At 41.0% G+C, this 23,838-nt stretch overlaps 2 protein-coding genes across 3 annotated transcripts in view; one reads left to right on the forward strand and one right to left on the reverse strand.

Moving 5' to 3' along the window:
* impa2 (inositol monophosphatase 2) overlaps nucleotides 1–8,542 on the forward strand; it is a 35,594-nt gene extending 27,052 nt beyond the window's left edge. Inside the window, exons 6-8 of the mRNA XM_020524012.2 lie at nucleotides 3,309–3,417; nucleotides 6,281–6,432; nucleotides 8,208–8,542. Coding sequence (XP_020379601.1) covers nucleotides 3,309–3,417; nucleotides 6,281–6,432; nucleotides 8,208–8,350 — 404 coding nt within the window. The 3' untranslated portion in view covers nucleotides 8,351–8,542. The remainder of the gene's footprint in view (nucleotides 1–3,308; nucleotides 3,418–6,280; nucleotides 6,433–8,207) is intronic.
* LOC109923996 (cathepsin Z-like) overlaps nucleotides 1–23,838 on the reverse strand; it is a 39,161-nt gene that overhangs the window by 14,799 nt on the left and 524 nt on the right. Inside the window, exons 2-6 of one of the 2 annotated variants that reach the window (XM_020524013.2) lie at nucleotides 17,620–17,783; nucleotides 16,037–16,216; nucleotides 15,158–15,308; nucleotides 11,515–11,680; nucleotides 10,844–11,045 (exon numbers count right to left, since the gene is read on the reverse strand). In XM_020524013.2, the coding sequence (XP_020379602.1) occupies nucleotides 10,932–11,045; nucleotides 11,515–11,680; nucleotides 15,158–15,308; nucleotides 16,037–16,216; nucleotides 17,620–17,783 (775 nt within the window). In that variant the 3' untranslated portion in view covers nucleotides 10,844–10,931. Of the gene's footprint in view, nucleotides 1–10,843; nucleotides 11,046–11,514; nucleotides 11,681–15,157; nucleotides 15,309–16,036; nucleotides 16,217–17,619; nucleotides 17,784–23,838 lie in introns of those variants that run through there. The other variant, XM_048595796.1, reaches the window with a different exon arrangement.

Genomic DNA, 23,838 nt, shown 5'->3' on the forward strand with positions numbered 1-23,838 from the left:
GCAAACACCTCTGAGCACTTCACAGAATTTTCCCCTGATTCCCATTGATTCCAGTTTTGCCAGGGCTCCTTGATTCCACACTTGGTCAAATGCAGCCTTGATGTCAAGGGCTGTCACTCTCACCTCACCTCCAGGTTTCAGCCCTTTTGTCCATGTTTGAAACAAGGCTGTAATGAGCTATAGGGAGAGGCTGAATAGGCTGGTCTGTTTTCCCCTGAGTGTCAGAGGCTGAGGGGTGACCTTGTAGAGGTTTTTGAAATCATGAGGGGCATGGATAGGGTGAATAGTCAACGTCCTTTTTCCCCAGAGTAGGGGAGTCCAAAACTAGAGGGCATAGGTTTAAGTTGAGAGGAAAAAGATATAAAAGGGACCTAAGGGGCAACATTTTCACACAGAGTGGTGTTTATATAGAATGCTGCCAGAGGAAGTGGTGAAGGCTGGTACAATTACAGTATTTAAAAGGCATCTGGATGGGTAGGTGAATAGGAAGAGTTTCGAGGGATATAGGCCAAATGCTGGAAATGGGACTAGATAATTTAGGATATCTGAGTGGCATGGACGAGATGGACCGAAGGGTCTGTTTCCGTGCTGTATGACTCTAAATGCTGCTTGCCAGCATTGTCAACAGCTCTTTCTATCTTTTTACTGATGATCAAGAGCAGACTGATGGGGCAGTAATTGGCTGTGTTGGATTTGTCCTGCTGTTTGTGGACAAGATATACCAGGGAAATTTTCCACATTGTCGGGTACATGCCAGTGTTGTAACTGTACTAGTACATCTAAGCCAGGGCAACGGCATGTTCTGGAGGACAGGCCTTCAGTAATGTTGTCAGTAGTGTCCAGGGATGTGCAGACTATACAGATTATCCATGATAAATGTGGGGAAAGGGTGGAGGACTGGGTCTAGGTGGGATGCTCTGTAGAAGGTCGGGGCTGACTTAATAGGCCAAATGGCCTCTTTCCGCACGGTAGGGATTCTATGAGCCTAAGTACGACCATATCAGGAAAGAGTCTAAACAGATCTATGAGGAATACAAAGATAAATTTCCAATGCCTGTATATAAGCTCTCACAGTGGTGAATAAGGTTGGTGAGTTCCAAGCACACACATACCTATTTTTCATATGGGTCTATGATGTAGTGAAAACAACAGAATCATGGCTTTATAAATGGTGAGCTTCCTGGTTGATATTCAAGAATACAAAGTGTTCAGAAAATACGGAGAAGGAAAATTGGGAGGTGAGGTGGCAGTATTGATTAGGCAAGATATGGAAAGGAAGATGTCCTTCCAGGGACAAGGACAGATTCCATTTGGTTAAGAGTTCAACAAAACGATATGATAACGACACTGCTGTTAGCTAGAGGAGCAAATATGCAAGGGAATCAGATATGCAAGAATTAGAGAGGTGATTTCAGGAGATTTGACTTTCCCAAATGCCAATCAGGATAACATTAGTGTGAAGAATAAGGATGAGGAGGAATTTGCGAACTGTTTTCAGGAGAACTTCCTTGACCGTAAGTTCCTCGTCTAACTGGCAAAGTGGCATTACTGGATCTGGTGCTGGAGAATTAGATGGCCAAGTGTCTGTGGGAGAGCACTTGGGTAACAGTGAACGTTGTATCATAAAGTGTGCATTAGCAATGGAAAACAGCAAGGAAAGAAGTTTTTAAAGTAGAACATACGAAGTGGAAGAGGGCTGACTTCAATGGAAAAGAGGGAATCTAGCTAGTCAAGACTGGCAGGATAAACTGTAATGGAGCAGTGGGTGAACTTTTGAGGGAAAAACATGTTTGGTACATTCCAACAAGAACCACGGGTACAGGAAGCAATACCATTTTTCCTTTAGATGATAAGGAAGATGGAGAACATGATGAAAGAAAAGGAATTCCTCTAACGTACACCATAAACCCACATTTTTTGTTTGTTTTATCTTTGATTTGAGTGAGAGCCAGGCTAAATGGAATATGTTGAAAAGAGGAAAGTAAAATTGGTCAAAAAAGATGAGAATAGAATGGCAATTAACAGAAAAGATAGCCCAACTGTCATTTACCAGATGTAAACAGTAAGGGGATCTAGTATGAGGTGATAAGGGCTCTTTGTAACCAAAAAGAGTGCTATGTGTTTAGAGACTCTGGGCAAGGTTAGAATACTTGTGTACTCTATCAATGTTTACTAAGGAAGACAAAATATCAGGTGGTAGTGGAGGGAATGCGTAGGTGAAAATTGGGGGAGCAGGAGGTATGGCAAAGCCTGGCTGTGCTCAGAGGGGATGCATTGCCCAGTCTGGATGGATCACATCTAACTCTGGGCTGGCTCTTCACCAGGGCAACACACCTAACAGTAGTCCCCTACTTCTCACCACAACCCTCCTAATTCTTCCTTTATGGTCATAATTCAGTTCCCTCTTGAACAACATAATAGAATCTGCCTCCAACACCCTGTCAGGCTGTGCATTCCAGATCGTAGCAATGGTCACATGAAACTTCTCCTCATGTTTCCATGCTGCTTTTAAACCTGGGTCCTCTCATTTTTGCTAGTTCACCCTGTCTACACTGACCAGAACCTTTGTGATTTTGAACATCTCTTTCAAATCCCTCTTTTCTGGGGAAAACTGTTCCAACTTCTCCAATCTATCTACATACCTGAATTTCCTCCTCCTTGGAACCATCCTTGTGAATCCCTTCTCCTCTATTTGTACATACTAAATCTTAGTGTTCAGGAAACCTTCTGCTCTCTGGAATCCAATCTGTATATAAAAATGAATGTATTTACTGTGACAGTAAAAATATCTCTGACATATAACCAGTATTAAGACTTCTGTTCAGGAGTAGACGGACATGTGGCTGAGGGAGGATGGGACACGACCCATCTGCATTTTGACCTGTTTCTGTGCTATACAGAATGTGTAATGTGTTATTTTAAAAACTCATGGATGTGTGAGCTGATCAGAGAGCGTTTCCTCACGTTTTGCCCTCTCCATTCAGATATAAGAGACATTAATTTCTGGGTGAAATGTAATCCGAGAGGAAGATTTTCAAACTGTTGTTCTAGTCTGTGTTTAAACTCAAGCTGCAGAAATTTTTTTAAAAATCATTCAATTAAACAATGTGCTCCCCAGGCCCCCATTTATTCTACTGTTGGTGTTTAGACTGAACAGCTCTCTTGTCCTGGAGTGAGCCAGTCATGTAGAGAGGGTACTACAGTTCAAAGGACTTTGGAGCTAACACACACCTTTTCTGTTTTGAGCAGTGCTGATCTGACGGGGTTTAATGTAAGTTCACCGAACAACTTTCTGTCTTCTCTTCCAGACCTGTCAAAGGCTCTGATATTAACTGAACTTGGTTCGATTCGTGATCCTATGGCAGTAAAGCTGCTGTTTAGTAACATGGAGAGGTTACTAAAGGTGTCAGCCCATGGGTAAGAAGGTCTAAATAATGCAGTTGTTAACCAATGTTCAACAGAGCTTTAAAACATTCTTTTACAATGAAGGCAGGCTGCTTACTCCTGATCCACTAATTGTTAGATTATCGCAAAACCTTTTCCAAATGCAGAGTAAAATCTGAGGGGTTTAAGCGTGAATAAAAGAGTTATAATTTATTTACGAGGTTTAGAAAGTATTAACAAGAATTAAGTTCTTTAGATCTGAATATCATTAATTGAAAGATTGGTGCATAGTCTTAATGCCACTAGAGGAGTAATCCAGAGACCAAATAAAAGGTTTTGGGGAAATGGATTTGAACCCTACCACAGCAGCTGGTGAAATTTGAGTTCAATTCATAAAAATAAAGCTAGACTCAGTAAATGGTACCCGTGAACTACAATCAATTCCTGCTTCATCTGCTTCATCTCTATCCTGATATCCTGACCTAGTGTGGTCTACCTGTGACTCCAGACCCACATGACTCCTAAATACCCTCTGGAATGGCCTAACAAAACTCCCAATCTCAGGGCAATGGGGGAATGGGTCACAATTGCTGACTTTGCCACTGATACCCACATCCCATGAAAGGAGACATAAAAAACTAAAAACAGCCCCAAATTTTCAATTTTTTTTTTGTTGACAGATTTGTGCTTATCTCTTGGCAGCCCTAATTAGCTGGAATTATCTTGCCATTATCTCTCTGCCTATATATTCTGTGCCTGTGCACTTCCCTCCACTTCACCTGATGAAGGAGCAGCACTCTGAAAGCTTGTGTTTTCAAATAAACCTGTTGGAATATAACCATGTGACTTCTGACTTTGTCTACCCCAGTCCAACACTGTAACCTCCACATAAAAGACTGAAGATGTTTAAGGTTATTCGCCAAAGCAGCAACTGTCATTCTGTTTTGGATGTTGACTGCTCTGTATTTCCACTGTTTTCTGACTTATTCCTTCGTCTATTCATGTTGAACTGTTTACAATTCGAACTTTCTAGTTTCTCTACCATTTCCCATCATCCTCTCAACATCTTGCACATCACCATTTGGTCTCTTGACCTCATTTTCTCTAAACTATTGTCCACTCAGCTGTCCTGCCTGACTCCCACGGGAACTGACATTGTAAGTGATTCTGTCTATCTCATCTGGCACCAGCCCCATCCCTTTCAAACTCTGTAATCAATCATCACCACCTCTTCTAAAAGTAGCCCTTGATATTCAAGTAGCACAAGGTTCATTGGGTTGAAGGGATTTTCTTAGGAGAAGAGGTTGGACTTGTCATTGGAATTTATAAGAATGAGAGGTGACCTTATTGAAACAAGATTCTTAGTAGACTTAGAGTCATAGAGCTGTACAGCATGGAAACATCATGGTCCAACTCGTCCATGCTGACCAGAAATCCTAAATTAATTTAGTCCCATTTGTCAGCATTTGGCCCATATCCCCCTAAACCCTTCCTATTCATATACCCATCCAGATGCCTTTTAAATGTTATAGTTGTACTAGCCTCCACCACTTCCTCTGGCATTCCATACATGCACCACCCTCTGCATGAAAAAGTTGCCCCTTAGGCCCCTTTTAAATCTTCTCCTCTCACCTTAAATCTATGCCCTCTAGTTTTGGACTCCACCACCGCTGGGGAAAAGACCTTGGCTATTCACCCTATCCATTCCCCTCTATAAGGTCACCCCTTAGCCTCTTCAACAGAATAGATGCAGAAAGATTGACTTTGCCACAAGGGAGAAACTAGGACCAGAAGGCATAATAAGGGGTTGCACATTTTAAGACAGAGTAAAAGGAATTTCTTCTCTGAGGATAATGAATCTGTGAAATTCTTTACTGCAGAGAGATGTCGAGGCTGAGTCATTTAAGTTTATTCAAGGCCGAGAAACAGATTTTTAATGGGTAAGGGAATTATGGGTTATAGGGACAAAGCAAAAAGGTGGAGTTGTGCATTATCAGATTAGCCGTCATGTTAATGAATGGCAGAACAGATTTGATGACCTACCTCTGCTCCTACGTATATAATTTATGGTGGTCTTCTCTCATCCTTGTAAACTGCCACATTATGTCTAACCTCTCTTTCCTCTCCAAAATCCTTGAATTTGTGTCCCGAATCTACGAGCACCTGTTTTACAACTCTGTGTTCTTCTCAAAACTTTTGGTGCACTATCGATCTTATCTAGATCTAATCAATCATGCTGAAGGACTCTTTCCCCCATAGCTCTCTGTGGCAAGAAGTTCCAAAGACTCTCAATCCTCTGAGAGAAGAAATTCCTCCTCATCTTAGTCTTAAATTGGTGCCCTTTTATTCTGAGAGTATGGCAGTCTCCCACAAGAGGAAACATCTCAGTATTTACCCTGCCAAGTCCCTTAAGAATCCTAGTGTTTCAGTGAGAGCACTTCTCATTCTTCTAAACTCTCAATTGCTCACTGATCTACATCCTAGTGTTTCACAGCCTCTGATACTAAATACTCTTTGTTGTATTCTGATCCCTTTTTATGGCCTAATCCCTCCCTATCTCTCTAACCTTCTGCAGCTGGATAACAGTCAGGAGAGCTCTATGTGTTTCCAATTCTGGCCCTACTGTACATTCCCCATGCCCCATACCTTTGCCTGATCATTAGAACAAGATAACTTGTAGATGTAAACATCCTCACTTTAATGCCCACGGTTTGAAACTGGGGTTAAACGAGGAGAACACCTCAAATCCCTTTCTTCCCTGAAAGGAAGGACCCTTCAAATTTCCAAAATGTTAAGGCAAGAATAATGAACTATTTTTGCTGGGCTTTCTCCGTGCAGGTTTTGGACTTCAATCGCACTGATATTATTTTGTTTGTTGTTTTCTATTGATTCCCAGCATCAGGATTGTGGGAAGCGCAGCTCTGGATCTGTGCCACGTTGCAGCCGGAGATGTCGATGCCTTTTACCAGTTTGGCCTCCATTGTTGGGATATGGCTGCTGCAGCTGTCATTGTACGGGAAGCTGGAGGAATCATGATGGATACAGCAGGTAGGGAGACACCGACCAATTAAATTTGGTCTAGTGTTGGCGCTTCAGTTTTTTGGGATCAAATCCAGCCAAGAAGCCCAGGCTCAAAGCCTGTAGTACCACACTCTCTTCTCCATTTCTGAGTTAGTATCCAGTGAGTATCAAGCCCATCCTATTTCCTTCCATTTCCATGGACTGTGGTTGCCTCTGAAGTTGCCTCCCTCTGATGTCTAACAATTAGCAAGCAGAGCCGTTCACTGATTGACTCAAGTTAAATCAATCATAACTTGAGAGCGGTGTCCCTAATGAAATATGCAGGGGGTGGTCTGTTAATATGGAGGGCTGAGACTACTTCATCTATGCTGCTGAAAACCTGGTCAGCTAGTCAACGTCCTTGACTTACCTGCATTTTATGTCTTGCTCACACTTCCTTTCACCCTACTTCCTGTAAGGATTCTGTTCCATTCTCCCAGTTTCTCTGTCTCTGTTGCATCTGTTCTGATGATGCCACCTTCACAGAGATATTTCTGATATTTCCTCCTCAATCTACAACCAAAGACTGTGCCCACCCACCCTATTTCCCACACTTCTGCCATCACCCCTTTTCCTTCCTCCCAAAACAACAATGAGTTTCCCTTGTCCTTACTTGCCACCAGTATTTTCATTCGAGGGATCATCCTAAACCATTCCAGCACCTTCAGAAAAGTGCCACCACCAAACACATCCTACCCCTTCCCTCCACTGTCAGCATTCCACAGGGACCATTCCCTCAATGACACTCTCGTCCACTCATTCATTGTTCCTAACACTTCCTCACTCCCTCCATGGCTTCTCTCCTCACTGCCCAAGGTGCCAAACCTTGCAGATGAAGCGGTGTTTCACTTGTGCTTTTTTCAACCTAATCTGGTGTATTCACTGCTCACAATACAGTCTCCTTTACATTGACGAGACTAAACTCAGACTGGGTGACAGCTTTGCGGAAGAATGATCCTGACCTTCCAGTTGCTTGTAATTTCAGTACACCATCTTGCTTACTTTTCCACCCTAAGTCTGCTGCAATGTTCCAGCAATGCCCAGTGCAAGCTGGAGTAACTGTACCCCCTGCCTAGGCATTTTACAGGCTTCAAGACTCAACATTGAGTTCAACAACTTCATAGCATGACCTCTGTCTTCTGTTTTGATTACATTTCTCCCCTTTGTCACCCCCAAGCCCCCATCTCTTGTTTGCCATGTGCAAAGACCACCTGTTTTCAACTATCCATGCCTAATGTTAAAACCAGTTTTGCACCTCAATCCCTCCATTTCACCCATCACCACCACTCGTTTTGACTTTTTTTTTTGTCTGGGCATCATCTGTTCCATAGCACCTACTGCCCCTTTGTCAGCAACATTGGCTGTGGGCATGGCATTTTCTATCCATTCCTAATCGCCCTTGAAAAGTTGGTGGTGAACTGCTGCAGTCTGTGTAGTGTCGGTACAGACACAATGTTGTTGGGCAGTGCTGAATGCCATCATTGATACGGAGCAAACTTGTTGACTCAGATCATTTTACAACTGTTGTCAATCGTATCATTTTCATCTGTTTCTCCCTCACTCATTCCCAGATTTTCTGTTATTATGTTTCTATATTACTTTGTGGACATCATTGAGATAAGTCGAGTGTTGACACTCAACAGGTTGATATTTTTTTACCAGCATTGTCAAAGCTTACAACATCCAAGTTTTATCTTCAGGTTTGTGAAAAATTCAACCTGCTTTTACAGAGCAGCCTTCAGTTCTGATAATCCTGTTTCTAGGAGGACCACTGGACCTAATGTCTCGGAGAGTGGTGGCAGCTGGCACTTTGGAGATGGTGTGTCAGATTGTTAAAGAACTACAGCCCGTGGCCTATGAACGGGATGACGGCACCGAAGGCACAAGTCACTCGCTATCCAAATAACGACCATTTCAGAACATGCACTGGTGAAACCGTAGTGAAATCACACTGCTGAATCTTTACAAGTAACTCAACAGGGACAAGCGGCTGTGATAGCCATACCGTGCCGATATTTGTAACAAAAATCATAATAGCAAACTGGTCCTGCTCTCCCTCAAGCATCAGCAATATGTATCTTCTATGAACTATGTTGATTGAACTTTCTACTGTTGCTGTTAAATGTTTTGGAGAGTCTGATGATGGCAATAAATGTAACCTAACACTGATGGTGCAGTGGATGGGGGAGGTATGGATTTGGGTAGACCTCTGGTTTACAATGACTTCGATGAAGTGAGGTGTTCGATAAGGTGTAAAGTCAGAATCGCATCTGGTCATGTCAGTTACTTAACGCACAGACTAGGCTCAAACCTCTCCCACCCCTTCAACATCATTTATTTAAAACTTGGCAGTCTGTTTTTGACAGAAACTTACTGATGCCTGATGGGATTGTGCAAAAACCTGGAACTATGACTGTGATTGTGTAAAATTTCAGTAATTCAAAAATCTAACATATTCACGTAATGGTCACTATTCTGATTTATGTCTAGGTTAATCTCCCATCTCTTATCTAATATTTCAACAAATTCAAAAAGAATTCACCTACTAATAAAGAAAACAGAAATCATGGATGATATCTTTGTTTCTTCACTTAAACAATTTTTCGTTTAGTTGCAATCCCATCCATCTTTTATACTACATAAAAACAAGTTGAATCAGATTTAAGCGGAGTAAAATGGATCAGTAGAGAGCAGGGTGGATGATGAAACCCATGACCCATTATCAGTTAATTCTATCATGAGACAAGGGTGTTGCTGGCAGCGATTAATGTCCAATCCTAACTGGTCTTGAATGGAATGGTTTACTCGGTCATTTCAGAGGGCAGTCAAACAAATCACAGTGGGTCCATGTAGGCCAGACTGGGTAAGAAATGGAAGATTTCCTGAACTAGATGGGATTTTAACAAAAATTAATGATAATTGACATGTTCACCATTACTGAGGTTAGCTTTGTTGGATTTAAAACTGTATCCCCAAAACATTATCCTGAGGTTCCAGTGGCATAAATGTCACCTCCCTTGCAACATTGGACAGCGTCTAAAACAGACTCCAGATTGGTTTGTGCCTATAATCCATACCATCAAAGATCAATGTCTCCCCACAATAACTGAAGCCAAATGTTGATGTGTTTGTAACTGGTTACCATCATAATTCCATCAAGTACAGTTTTCACTGCAGTGTAACAGTCTGTAAACATAGACACATGAGATGACTATTTTTAAAAAAAAAAAGTCCTATTTTAAATCTTTATTTCGGGGTTTTAATCATTTTACTGAGTGGAATTTTGGCATAGAAATAAAATATAACTGTTGATTAATAAATCGTTTTAAATTGCTGTATCATTTCATTGTTTTACTTTTTTTTTCATACGTACGGGTTCTATGAAAACCAATTGACCAACATAATTAATATGAAAGGTTGGTTCAATTGAAACATTTGAGAGGGAATGCAGGGAGAATGTGCAGTGGAGAAACCTAGGACACTGCAGCAGATGTATTGCTCATTCAGAGATCCAGTGCTGTAATCATTTCTGTGAAAGATTTTGAAGCTTAAAAAATGAAACATTGAAAAATCCAACATTGTTGGAGTCAATTAACTTGTAAAATGGTTGCCTGTACCTCTGTGTGGACTGGTGGTCCTGTTACTCTGTGTGTGTGTTTTTGCCTTGGTTACATGTTGGTCTTCATACAGCAGAGGAGATTCAGGGGTGATTTTAATAGAGATGTTGTAAATCATGAGTTTTGATGGAGTGAACAAAAAGAAACCGATTCAATGGCAAAATGATCAGTTACCCAGAGGACACAGATTTTGAGATAGAACAAGAAACAACATTGAGAGACTTTTTCCTGTTATGATCTGGAATGCACTCTGAAGGAGTGATAAATGAAGATTCAATAATAATTTTCAGAAGGGTGTTAGATAAGTATCTGAGGAGAATGGGAAGCAGAACAGGGGAGTGGAGTAAATTGAATGGCTCTCTCAAAGATCTGGTAGAGATACGATGGACCAAATGGGCCAGCTGAATCCACTGTATTATACGATGATTCCATATTGTTTCCAAGATGTTGCAAGATTACTTAACAGTGTTCCTTAACATTGGACCGCGATTTGGGGCAGAATTCAGTGACCATTGCTGGGAAATATGTGTAGGATGTGAATAGGATAGGGCTGTAGGTAAATAGCCTCTGATTCCAACACATCCGTGTCAAGCAATGATTCAGATGGCCACATGTGACAGTGGAATTATAACACAGCAAGACACTAGAGAAAGTGCAGAGGGGACGTTGTCTCAATCCTTTTTGAAAAGGTTCAAACAAAATTGTAGAGTTTCAGTCCCACTCTGCCGTATGTTGCATATATGCGATATTGATCTGATTTGTCATACTCTGCAGCTTTATACAGGGTTGTATTAACATTGATTTCAAGTTCATACAGATAAAATATGGCTACTCCACTCCAAGTTCCTTTGTCATTGCAAAAGCAGCTCTTCATTGTAGTACAGGATCTCCATAGCCACACAGCTGTTCGATGCCAAGGTTGTAATGATTGCCCTTCCCATCCTTATAGAGACTAGTGACAATCCGCAGCCACCCGGACTCTCCCTGTGGCGATCACAGAGAGAAGCAACTAATCAACCATTTTAAATAATTCCAATGTTTTACATTGATAATTACAGAAACTAAAAATGAACTACGCAACGGATCTGCTTTGTGGTATCGCTCATCAATAAGTTTAGAAGTAAGTGAGCTTGATGGACAAAATGTTACCAAAGATTCAATTTTCAACAAGTTTCTATTAAAAAGTGACATTGTGGCTGGCTCAGTGAAGAGTCTACTGGAGGGTACTGCTTGAGTTAAAATTAAGTAGACATTTTTTCCATTGTCTGTTGGCCAAGGGCATTCCTGTCTTGACACTTCACTCACTCTGTCTAGAATACTTGCAATATTTACAATGGTTAGACCCTTCTCCATTGCGCTTTGCAACAGCCACCATCATTTCCAACTGGATATTGACCCTGAAGGTACTTGCTCTGCAGCACAAGGAACTATACAAGAGGAGTATTGCACTCACCCATGGTTCACCCCAGGAGTTCCGTACTATCCAGTACTCTGTTTCATCATCATCCTCACCCCAGCCTGCTACTGACACAATGTGATTCGTGATGGCCAGTGGCTTGTATTCTGCAAACACTCCTCCACGGTAGGCATCCAGTTTCTTCGTTGCCATGATACCACAGCTAGAACCCAGATAGAGCACAAAGGGTTACGATTCCAAAAAGTCTCCACTGGCATGAGTTGATAGAGATTTGAAAATGATTTGCAAAATAATTTTGAGGAAGAGATTAAAAGTTCCTTTTTGAACCCAGTGCATTGTTACAATCTGGAATGCCCTGCATAAAAAAAAAGCTCATGTTTTTATTTAGGAAGCCAAGATGTGGAAACAGTTTGGATAGAGATGAGAAATAGGAAAGGCAAGAAATTATCTTGTGGGAAATTACTTGCTTTGAGGTTGCTACTCATCAGCTAGCAGTTAATGGGAGAACAAACAAGGCATTGCATTACACTGAGCGATATTCCTGGCTGAATGATAGAACAGATTTGGAAAAAACAGCAAAGAGGTTAGAACTAGAGTAAAGAGCTGGATCACTTTATACACAAGTGGTTAGCTGGAAAGAAGCAAAACAAGACTATAGAGATGGTTGCTGGAGAGATGTCAGCTGATGGCTCTGACAATCACTCTATACTATGAAATAGGATGGCATCGTCGGGTCTAAAGGCTTTAGTCTCTGACTATTAGAATGATATCTGCTGGAGAACAGTGTCAATTCAACATGAAGTGCCAAATAGATACTGGTGTTCTACGCAACTTTGAGTTTCACAGATCTGTGCAAAGTGACTCTAGATAAGCAAAAATTAAGCCTACAAAAGTAGGTTGAAGTTATATGATGGAACGATATTCAATCCAAGAGAACAAATTAAGCTGAAAGCCCAATGCAATGGGAAGAGTGAACATCTCAAGTTCCAGTGATAAGACTTTAAGCAAAATCCATTCAACTCAGTCGAGGTTTGGATTAGTAACCCAAAACATGCCAGAAGAGATGCATACATCGAAAAGATCTCAACCATGCTTTGAAGAGATCTCACTCCCTAATGTCGGCCATTGAAGAACTTTTGCCACAACTTTCCGAGGCAAACATCATTCATACCCTCAGCGGAAAGGATGATTACTAGCAGTGACACCGAGGGAACGGCAATACATTTCCAAGTCAGGATGGTGAGTGACTTGAAGGGTGATCTTGCAGGTGGTAGTGTTCCTTTGTATCCACTGCTGTTGTCCTTCTAGATGGAAATAGTCGTGGGTTTAGAAAGTGCTGCCTAAGAAGACCTGGTGAATTTCTGCAGTGCAGGTTGTAGATGGTACACACTACTACAACTGAGCATCAGTGATACAGACAGTCAACATTTGAGGATTTGGTGATATAGACTTGTAATAAAGACACTGAGATTTAGATGTATACTTTTAAATGATATTTAGGATATGTTTGGGTCTAGTTTTCTTTGAGTTAGTAACTGATGGGGTTTCCTGTGTTGTCTGAAATTAATTGTTAACTTAAGTATTTCTGTAGCCACGGTGATTTATTTTAAGAAGCAGTTTTTGAAGCCTGGCTGTAGACTGAATGGATTTTGTGCATGACTAGATTTTTGTTTATTTTCATGCGTTTGTGACCTAGCGTGGTAAAGAATGGAGTCTCAAAAGTTTTTATCAAAGAGTTCTGGAATTTTTTTTAAGCTAGAGGAAAATGCCCACAACTGAGAGAATTTAGGTTTCACTTTTTAACTTTGTCATAGAGTCATAGAGGTCAACAGCACAGAAAAAGGACCTCTGGCCCATTAAATCTGCCCAGTCAAAAACAACCACCTAACTATTCTAATCCCATCTTCCAGCACTTGTCCCAAAGCCTCTGGGTAATGTTAGTCCTGGGAAGAACTTGGAACACAATGATTGTATATAGCAATGCTCCTGAGAAAGGAATAATAGATCTAATGAATTAGATTACCTTTGAGTGAAAAGTCAGTGCTAGTCCTAGTGCAGAAGTGTTGCCATACAAACCCAGAAATAAGTGTTTAAACTGAGTGCATTGAAGCTGAGGTATTGCCGCCAAAAGAAGCTATCACAGTTGCGGTCTAAAAGTTGAAGTTGCAAACTGACTTAAACCTACCGAGGTGTTAGATATTGGGATTCCACTGTGAATATTATACAAGTGGCATTGTTGGGAACTGTACCAGGAGTAGTGTTTTGGGTACCGTACAAAAACGTTTTGTTTCTTTTTTAATTTATAAGGAAGCTTTTGGGATTAGTGGGATTATACTTTGTGCACTTAAAACTTTTGCATTTGTATTGTAGTAGGTAGTTTGGATTATTCTGTCTTCCTTTTGTAATAAACTTCCATTTTATTGTTAAAGCTAAATCTGAAACGTTGCATACTTGTGTTTCAGCAAGAGACAACTTCACTAAAACCAAAGCAAAGTATGATCTATTCATCCTTCCATCATTTTAGTGATGATCGACTGATGGTGCAGTCATTGCCTCAGTTGGATTTGAACTGTTGTGGTAAATAGGACATACCTGGGCAGCTTGCTACACTGTCGGGTAGATGCCAGTGTTGTAGCTGTACTAGAAGATCTTAGCTAGGGGTGCAGCAAGTTCTGGAGCATAAGTCTTCAGTTCTAATGCTAGAATGTCCAGGGTCCAGAGCCTTTGCAGTATCCGGTGTCATTTCTTGGTATTACAAGGAGTCAATTGAATTGGCAGTAGATTTTGATGCTGAACCTATGGAGAAGGCTGAGACGGAACAGGTGGTACATGGTAACCAACAAGGGATTTCTTTGCCCAAGTTTGACCTGAAGCAACATGGAGTCCAGACTCAATGTTGAGGACTACCAGGGCAACTCTCTCCTGACTGTATACCACTGAGCTGTCATCCTTGCTGAGTCTGTCCTACCAGTGAGATATCCAGGGATGGTGGTGGTGACGTCTGGGTCATTGTCTACAAAGTATGATTTCATGAGTCAGACTATATCAGACTATTCCCTGACTAGTCTGTGAGACCCCTCTCCCAATTTTGACACAAGCCCCCAGATAAGGAGGACTTTGCAGAGTCAACAAGTTTTCTATTTTTTGTTTGCCATTTTCAGTGTCTGATTCTAGGGTCTGTCCAAACAGGTTGAGTAGAAAATATCCAGAAGTGAGGACTGGAACTGTTGTACTGCAGTGATTTGGACCAGGAGGCCTGGGTTCAAGTCCCACCTGCTCTAGAGATATGTAATAACATTTCTGAGCAGATTGAATAAAAAATATCTGGAACTGGGGGACTGAATGTAATACTACCATGTTCACCAATGACACATAGCTAGGTGGGAATGTGTGTTGTGTGAAAGATGCAAAGCTACTTTAATTTTCATAGACTTAAAGATTAGGCAAGAACATGACAGATCGAATATATTGTGGAAAAATCTGAGGTTCTCCACTTTGGCAGGAAGATCAGATGGGCAGAGAATTTCTGAAATGCTAAGATATTACAAAGTATAGTCATACAAAGGGAACAGGGTGTCCCTGTCAATATGTCACTGAAGACTAACATGTGGGTGCAGCAAGCTGTTAGGAAGGCTAATGGACGTTACAATACAACAGGTTTGACTAAGCAGTCCATTACCTGATAGGCCCATTGGTGTAGATTTCTGCCATCATCTGCTCACGTCCACTAATTTCACCATAATCTCCAACTTTCCACAGGGTATAGTTTTTGATCACACTGCAGACACCAAAAGTGGTACATGTGCCACACTGATTAAACGGTTTACACTCTACAGCAAACAAATGTAACAATCAATAAGTGCACATCAAAATCTAAGTGACCAAAAATTACCTCCCTTAAAAGCCAGAGGTCTTCAAATTACGCATGGTGGGTTTAGACCTTATTACTGGTTACTCTGAAAATAAAGGGCAAAAAAATTTGAAATGTCCACAAACTTGCTTCACTCAGTCATAAGTCCACCATTTACACTATTCACTGCTCTGTAATAATACCGGAGCTGACAACTACATGCAAAACAAAATGAATTGTTAAACTATCTGGTGTCACAGATGGGCACTATTTGCAGTTATTTACCATCACAGCACTCTCATTGTTTGTTTCAGCTTCATGGCTTAAGCAGCTTTGAGTTTCCTTTTTTTCGCCTTTCTAGTAGTTGATACTAAGTAGTTTGCTGGGACATTTCAGAGGGCAGACAAGAGTCAACCACATCGATTTGGTCTGGAGTCACATCCAGGCCAGACAGGTAAGGAAGATAGTTTCCTTCCATAAAGGATATTAGTGAACCAGCTGGGTTTTGACAATGGTCATCATCAGACTTTTAATTTCAGATTTTCATTGGATTTAAATTCCACCATCTGTCATGGTGAGATTTGAACTCGGCTTCCCAGAATATGATGTGGGTGATTGGATTGTTAATCCTGCAGCACCTACCGTTAGGCTGCCACCTTCTGCCAAGTCTAAACTTTTCTTAGAAGGGAAATTAAGAAGAGAACTTACCTTGGTCTTTAGCCTGGTAGTTGTTGCAGGTTTCATCCGGTATTCCATTATCATGAGCATAACTCCAAACTGCCAAATGGTCTCCCCCAAAGCAAGAGCCAGCATTTCCACAGTCTAGAACATTCTGGACAGATAAGTACGCAGACGGCCATGCACCTTTCCTCTTGATGTTGGTACGATCTGTGAAAGCCAAGAAAATGATTCCTGCATCCCAAGTCTTTTTTTCTCTCAGACATTACAACACTCAGCACTCTTCCAGAGGTAATTTACTAACTGTAAGGTTATTTAAATGAGGAAAGACTGCAGAAAGCTATGGAACAGAGGGTTTTAAGAGAACTCACTGTTATGGATCAGACCTAACCCCTTCAAAATATGTAAAGATGATAGCCTAGAGCCTAAATTTTCTTATTTTAAAGGTAATTGTAAGGCATTGTGTTCCAGATGCAATTTGATTGGTCAAACTACTTGGCTTGAAACAAAACACACTTTATTCATACACTATAATTAATCTACAGGCAAAAGAAAAGAATTGGTTTAATTATAACTATTTGAAATGATTAACAAAATAATATATATTAATTACCACTAATTAATTGTTTCAATATAGTAATATCCCATAAACACACCCTTGGCAAAGGCAAATTCAGTAAAATAGATTGTCTCACATCCAATTCTAGCAGCAGGAAGAGAACCCCAGCTTTTAGCTGTAACAGAGAGAGGAAGAAGAGCTTCTACATCCCCTTTCAAGACCCCAGGAACTGCTGAAAGCTAAAACTAGAAATCCTGGTTCTGTGGGAGCTTGACCCCACCAATTCAGGCTGCATCTATTGTTCCAGCTTTAAAACAACCCCAAGGCCTCATAAGTTGTTTACTTTATTGGCTTTGGAGCAGCCTGCTCAGCACCTCTGTCTCAACCTTACTTCACAAAAAAAGGACAAAGTACACCTCCTAAGGCCATATCATTGTCACAGTGTGCATGCATCACAAAAAGCTAGACTCCAATTTCAGTAGGCAATAGAGAAAGTAAATAGAATGTCAGCCTTTATTTCAAAGAAAGTACAGTATAAAAATAATTTTGTTAAAAATCCAAGCTAGTAGTCAGACCACAGCTGTAATACTGTGAACAGCTCCAGTTCTCTTGTCTAAGGAATGACGTACTGACATTGGAGGCAGTGTAGAAATGGTTACAAGGTTGTTCCTGAGTATGAAGGGGTTTTCTTATGAAGACAGATTGAGTAGTTTGGGCTTGTACTCACTGGAGTTTAGGAGACTGAGAAGGGACTTGACTGAAACATACAAGATTCTTAGGGCCTTGACAGAGTAGATGCTGAAAGCTTGTTTCACTTTGTGGGGGAGTCTAGGTCCAGAGGACATAATCTCAGAATAAGGGGTTGCATATTTAAAACAGAGAAGAAGAGGATTCTTTTCTCTCAGAGAATGGTGTGATCTGAGAAGTTAACTATTTCTTACTCTATAGACGGTGCTGACTATTTACAGCATTCCTGGCTTTATTTCATATACTTTAACAAATAGAGAGTAGAGTTGGGTGGGTAAACAGATACTGGAAACTAGTTTAAGCTCACCTGCAAGTGCACTAGTTGCTGCCATAGCCCAGCATGAGCCACAGTATTGAGGAATATGCTGGTTGCGGGTTGTACTGACGTAACTTTTGTTATTCACGTTTCTCCAATCCCAGACCTTTGGCAAATTGAAGGTGTTCAGATATTCATGAGGTCGAGGATAAGTCCTGGAAAGAGAGATATTTACTTGAAAGCATGGTACATTTCGAGGCCATTCGGCCTGTCAAACCTGCCAATTCCAGACAGTAGACAATGGTGATATTAAAATAACAGATGAGGCTCAGTTGGCAACATTCTGTCCTCAGAATTACAACATTCCAAACTCAAGTATTGCCCTACAGCTTGAGCACAAAAATCAAGGCTGACGCTCCAGTGCAGAATTGAGGGAGAGCTGCAGTGTTTCAGATGAAATGATAAACCAAGGCCCTACCTTCCTGCTGGATAGATGAAAGAGATCCCAGGTCACCATCTCAGAGGAGAGTAAGGGAATGATCCTTGCTGATATGTATCTATCAATCGACATTGGACAGTAACAGATTGCTCTGTCATGATCATGTTGCTTTACATAGGATCTTGCTGCATAAAATTTGGTGACCATGTTTCCTACCTTCCAACAGTCATGAAACTGCAAGAAAATTCTCCAGTGGCTCTAGAGTATTTGGAGCTGTCTATTGGTCAGGAAAATACCTGTTCCTTTATATGTAATCTAATCATAGCACTCAATTTAGTCCTACGCTTCCATCTCACTACAGCAAGGTAACACCAAGGCCCAACCAATCTTGTGATGATACTATGGCTTTAAGAGGTCTATTTTGTCAATTTTTTACGAACAAGAGTTGACATAGAGGTACCAAGCAGTCTGCTCCAAAGTCAATAATATAATCAACTTGTGAGGCCTTGGGGATTTTTTTTAAAGTTGGAACAATAGAAGCAGCCTGAATGGGTGGAGTCAAGCTCCCACAGAACCAGGATTTTTAATTTTAGCTTTCTGTAGTTGCTGGCATCTTGAAGCTGGATGTGGAAGCTCTTCTTTCTCTCTCTGTTACAGCTAAAAGCTGGGATTCTCTTCCTGCTGCTAGAATTGGATGTGAGACAATCTATTTTACTGAATTTGCCTTTGCCAAGGGTGTGTTTATGGGATGTTACTATATTGAAACAATTAATTAGTGGTAATTAATATATATTATTTTGTTAATCATTTCAAATAGAGTTATAATTAAACCAATTCTTTTCCTTTGCCTGTAGATTAATTATAGTGTATGAATAAAGTGTGTTTTGTTTCAAGCCAAGTAGTTTGACCAATCAAATTGCATCTGAAACGCAACACTTTACAGTTGCCTTCAAAATAAGAAAAAGTTAGGGTCTAGGCTATCTTCTTAATATATTTTGAGCGGTTTAGTCTGACCTGTAACACTCTGGAAAGATGGGTTTGCACGTTACCATGGAATTTAATTCAATTATTGATCTGGAATTAAAAGCTAGTCTATTGGTGACCATGAAAATATTGTTGGTTGTCATAAAAAAAGGTTCACTCGTGTCCACTCCTATCTGCCCTGGCCTACATGTAACTCCAGACACAGAGCAATGTGTTTGACTCTTAACTGCCCTCTGAAATGGCCCATTAAGCCATTCAATTGCATGGAACAGCTGCAAAATCCAAGAAAACAAATGAAACTGGATGGACCATTCAGCATTGACCTAGGCACTGGAAACAATCACAGTTAACACAACTCTGTCAACACTGCAAAGTCCTCCTTATTAACATCTGGGTATCGTACCAAATTGGGAGAAATCCCTCACAGACTAGTCAGGTGACAGTCTGGCATAGGTCACTCACGGCATTATACCTTATGGACAATGTCCCAGACACCACCAACACCATCCCTGGATAAGTCCTGTTCCACCAACAGGACAGGCGCAGCAGAGGTACCAGATCAGTAGTATACTGGGAGGAGGGAGTTGACCTGGGCATCCTCAACATTGACTCCGGACCCCATTAAGCTTCATAGCATCAGGTCAAATGTGGGCAAGGAAATCTCCTGCTGATTATCAGGAACTGCCACCCTCCTCAGCTGATGAATCAGTGGTCCTCTACGTTGAACAGCAATTGAAAGAAGCACTAAGAGTGGCAAGGCCTCAGAACATACTCCAGGTGAGAATCTTCAATATCCCTCACCAAGAATGGCTCGGTACCACCTCTACTGACTGAGCTGTCTTAGTTCTAAAGGACAGAGCTGCTAAAGTGGGTCAGCAGTAGGTAGCAAGGGAACCAAGAAGAGGGGGAATAAATCTACTTCACTCCATACTCCCCAAACTACTTGCTGCAGATCCATCAATCCAAGACAGTATCAGTATTAATCCTTGAGGAGAAGAAGCCCCACCTTCACACTGAGAATACTCTCCATTGTGTTGTTTGACATTTCAATGAATTAAATGGGATAAATTTCGAACACATCTAGCAACTCAGAAGGAGGCATCAATGTGGCACTGTGGGCCACTGTGCATTATGGTGTTTGGAGGAGGTAGCTTGGTGTGAATTCATTATCACATTTTCTACATTACAGCATGACCACACTTCAAAATATATCCTTAGTCGTAAAAGATCAGTAGGAGTTTGCGAAAGAATCAATATAAATGGAAATTCCTTCCTTTATCAGTTTGGTCCATTGAGGCAAAAATTGATTTTGCATGTAAGAAAAATGTCTGATGCAGAAACAAGCACAATTTATACTAATTTATAAGGTGGGGAGAACATCCAGTGCTTTGTATAACTCCCAAGCTACGATTACAAAAGATAAATGTATTTCGGCATCTTGTGAGCTCCCTTGAAGCTACACCTAGCTATACAGAAATGCATTTGCTGGTCACTATTCTCTAAATACTTTTTGGGAAAGATATTAAGGGTGGAAATTTGTAGTTTAAAAGGCATGGAATGGAACCAAATGAATCACTCTTTCAAAACGCTGGTACAGGCACACAGGACTAAATGGCCTCTTTCTGTGCTACATCAACCTAGAATTCCCTTTTATGATTTCGGTCAACTTGAAAATAGGCTTCTGCTGCATTCAAAGGTAGGAGATGATTATCGTTATGATTATTCCAAAATAGAACTGTTAATGCACTATCATTTGAAGATTGAATGCAACTTTGATCTCCAGAAGCACCACTTCACCTGTGTCCAGTTCTGCTCTCTCTGTTATAGGGAGGATGTTATTAAGCTGGAGAGGGTTCAGAAGAGATTTGCCGGGAATGGAAGGTTTGAGTTATAAGGAGGGGCAAGATAGGCTGAGACTTTCCTGACTGGAGCTTTTGGGGTCACCTTTATAAAGGTGCACAAAATCATGAGGTATATAGATGAGGTGAATGGCAGGTGCCTTTTCCCTAGGATGGGGGAATTTGAAGACTAGAGGGCATATTTTTAAAGTGAGAGGAGAAGGATTTAAAAAAGACATGGGGACACAGAGAGTGGTTTGTGTGTGGAATGAATTTCCAGAGGAAATGGTGGATGCAGGTACAGTTACAATGTTTAAAAGACATTTCGGTAAGCACATGAATAAGAAATGTTTGGAGGGATATGGGCTAAGCGCAGGCAGGTGGAATTAGTTCAGTTTGGGATTATGATCAGCATGGACATGTGGACCGAAGGGTCTGTTTCTGTGCTGTATGACTCTATAACAACACACACTGAGTTTACATTTGTACTGGTCTTGGTTTGGTTGTCATCTCTCTAAATTCAGTGGCAAGACTTCCAAGTCAGCCGTACTGAAAACGCATTCAACCATTCCCTTGGGAAAATTTGTTCCATATGCTCCAAGAATGCACAATTTGCAGAATTAAAGGGAAAGCATCAGACTTTCCAATGGAGAGATGTTATGAGATTTGACCAGGCAATAGTGTGACAACCAATTAGTGTAGAATCTAAATGCAACTTATGAAAGTTTTACAAACAGTCAGAGAACCAATGGTTTTGTAACAATTTTGTCTGTTAACTGAGCAAGTTTGTACTTGATTGGTGACCCTTTTGCCACTTAATAGGAAAAAAGATAACATCACACAGCACAGAAGGAGGCTATTTGGTCCATCATATCTGTGACAGCCCCTGAAAGACCAAATTAGTCTGACTCCCCGTAACTGATAGTCGGAGTTTTCTGTTTCCTAAGCCATGCATTGTTCTGAAGGCTAGGTACTCTCAAAATATGGTGCGTCAGCCTGGACTGAGAGTGACCCAAATGATTAGAGCCAAAATAACCAAGAATAAGAGGGGTGGGAAATATAATAGTGAATGTAATAATCTCCACACCTACTGACTAAACATGGTACTTTCTTACAAATAATTTCACAGAAAAAGACTTCACAACACTGTGCTAGTACCAGCTGTGTGCTGCACTGCCTGGGAGGTTAACTGGCACTATTAGCCCTCAAAATGGTATAATTAAGCTGTGCTGGCAGGCTTTCACCAATGGTCTCATTTTTTGATGTCTTTAACTGTCCGTTGACATAAGGCTTCTGGGAGAGCAATTATCCAGAGGCTGTTTGAGGGTTCAGGATGAGTTACAGCTGAAACCAGTCTATTCCCAACCAACAATCACACCGATTCACCAATGAAGATTTCTAGATAGTCATGAGACAAAAGGAATGCTGCCTGACTATTATGACTCTCCATTGGTCTGAGGTGTCCAGGTCAATTTAGTACTCCAGCTGATTTCTAAGCTGAGTTCAGCACAGGTTTAGGAATCTGTGTCCTTCTGGTTTTGTAGACTCAAACACACAGTCCTTTTACCAACTAGACTATCAGGAGAGGCCATAATTACAAATTTCAGGTGTGAAAAAGCCCTCTCAGGATAGAGTTGGTTAAGTCAGTGATATGAGTACATTAGCCTTCAGTTTTCAGTGTTTTAGCAGGGTCACATTGCGGAAATGGTTTTCAGTCCAACAATGACTTGTTCTCAAATGTTCTCTCACACCAAAATATCTCAGTCGGACTGGAACCAGGAAGCAAAGAAAATCAAAGGTTCAAAACTTAAAAAAAAATACGAATGAGAATTTATGTTTTGTTTGGGGGGGTGCTGGGATGGTGGGAAGTGGGAATAGAAAAAAAGAGGAAAAGTAAATAATAGTAAGAAAGGCAAGAAGTATTTTTCTAGTTTCTTAAATGTTGGTACTTATTTTACTAAGAAGAATTACAGTAGCAACAAAATTGGAATTTATTATTGTTGCCTTTGCTTCACCTTCAAAGTATGCAAAATGACCAGTCTGAGGGCTAAAACTCTCCAATCATATAAAACATATGAGCTAGGGGTAAACGGGGAGGCAATGGCCTAGTGGTATTATTGCTAGACTATTAATCCAGAAATTCATCTAATTTTAAGGGTTCAAATCTCGCCACAGCAGATGGTGGAATTTGAATTCAAAACAAAAAATTCTGGAATTAAGAATCTACTGGTGGCAATGTTGATTGTCAGGAGGGAAAAACCCATCTGGCTCAATAATGTCCCTCAGTGAAGGAAATCTGCCATTTTCACCCAGTCTGGCCTACATGTGACTTCAGACCCACAGTAAAATGTGGTTGACTCTCAACTGGTCATACAAGCCACTCAGTTCGAGGGCGACTAGACACAGGCACTAAATGCTGGCCAGCTAGCAATGCCCATGTCCCATGAGTGAATTAAACAAAATTAAGCCATTTGGCCGCTCAAGCCTGCTTCACCACTCAATAGGATCACGGGTGATCTGTTAGGATTTCGAATTTCACATTCTCCTCAAACTCCAACAAGACTTGATTTCCCTGCCGAACATGACTCTATCTTAAAAACATTCAGTAACACCACCTCCGCTGCTGCTGAGGCAGAGAGCTCCAAAGTCGCACAATCCTCAGACAAAAAAATTCCCCATCCCTGTCCCAAAGGGGCAATCTTTAATTTGTAAACTGAGCCCTGTAGGGTTTGGGTTCACCCACTAGAGCAAACATTCTTTCTACTTCCACTTTGTCAAGACTGGTCAGGATCTTATACACTTCAATCAAGTTACTCCTGACTCTTCTGAATTCTGGTGGAAACAAATCCAATCTGTCTAACTTAACTCATAAAACAACCCAATCAGTCCAGGTATCAATCTCCTCTCAACTACCTCCAATGCATTTACACCATCCCTAAATAAGGTGACCCACACTGTACACAGTATTTGAGATTGGTCTCACCAATGCCCTGTACAGCTACACTTTCG

The sequence above is a fragment of the Rhincodon typus genome, chromosome 4, assembly GCF_021869965.1.
Source record: "Rhincodon typus isolate 14 chromosome 4, sRhiTyp1.1, whole genome shotgun sequence".
NCBI classification, from domain to species: domain Eukaryota; kingdom Metazoa; phylum Chordata; class Chondrichthyes; order Orectolobiformes; family Rhincodontidae; genus Rhincodon; species Rhincodon typus.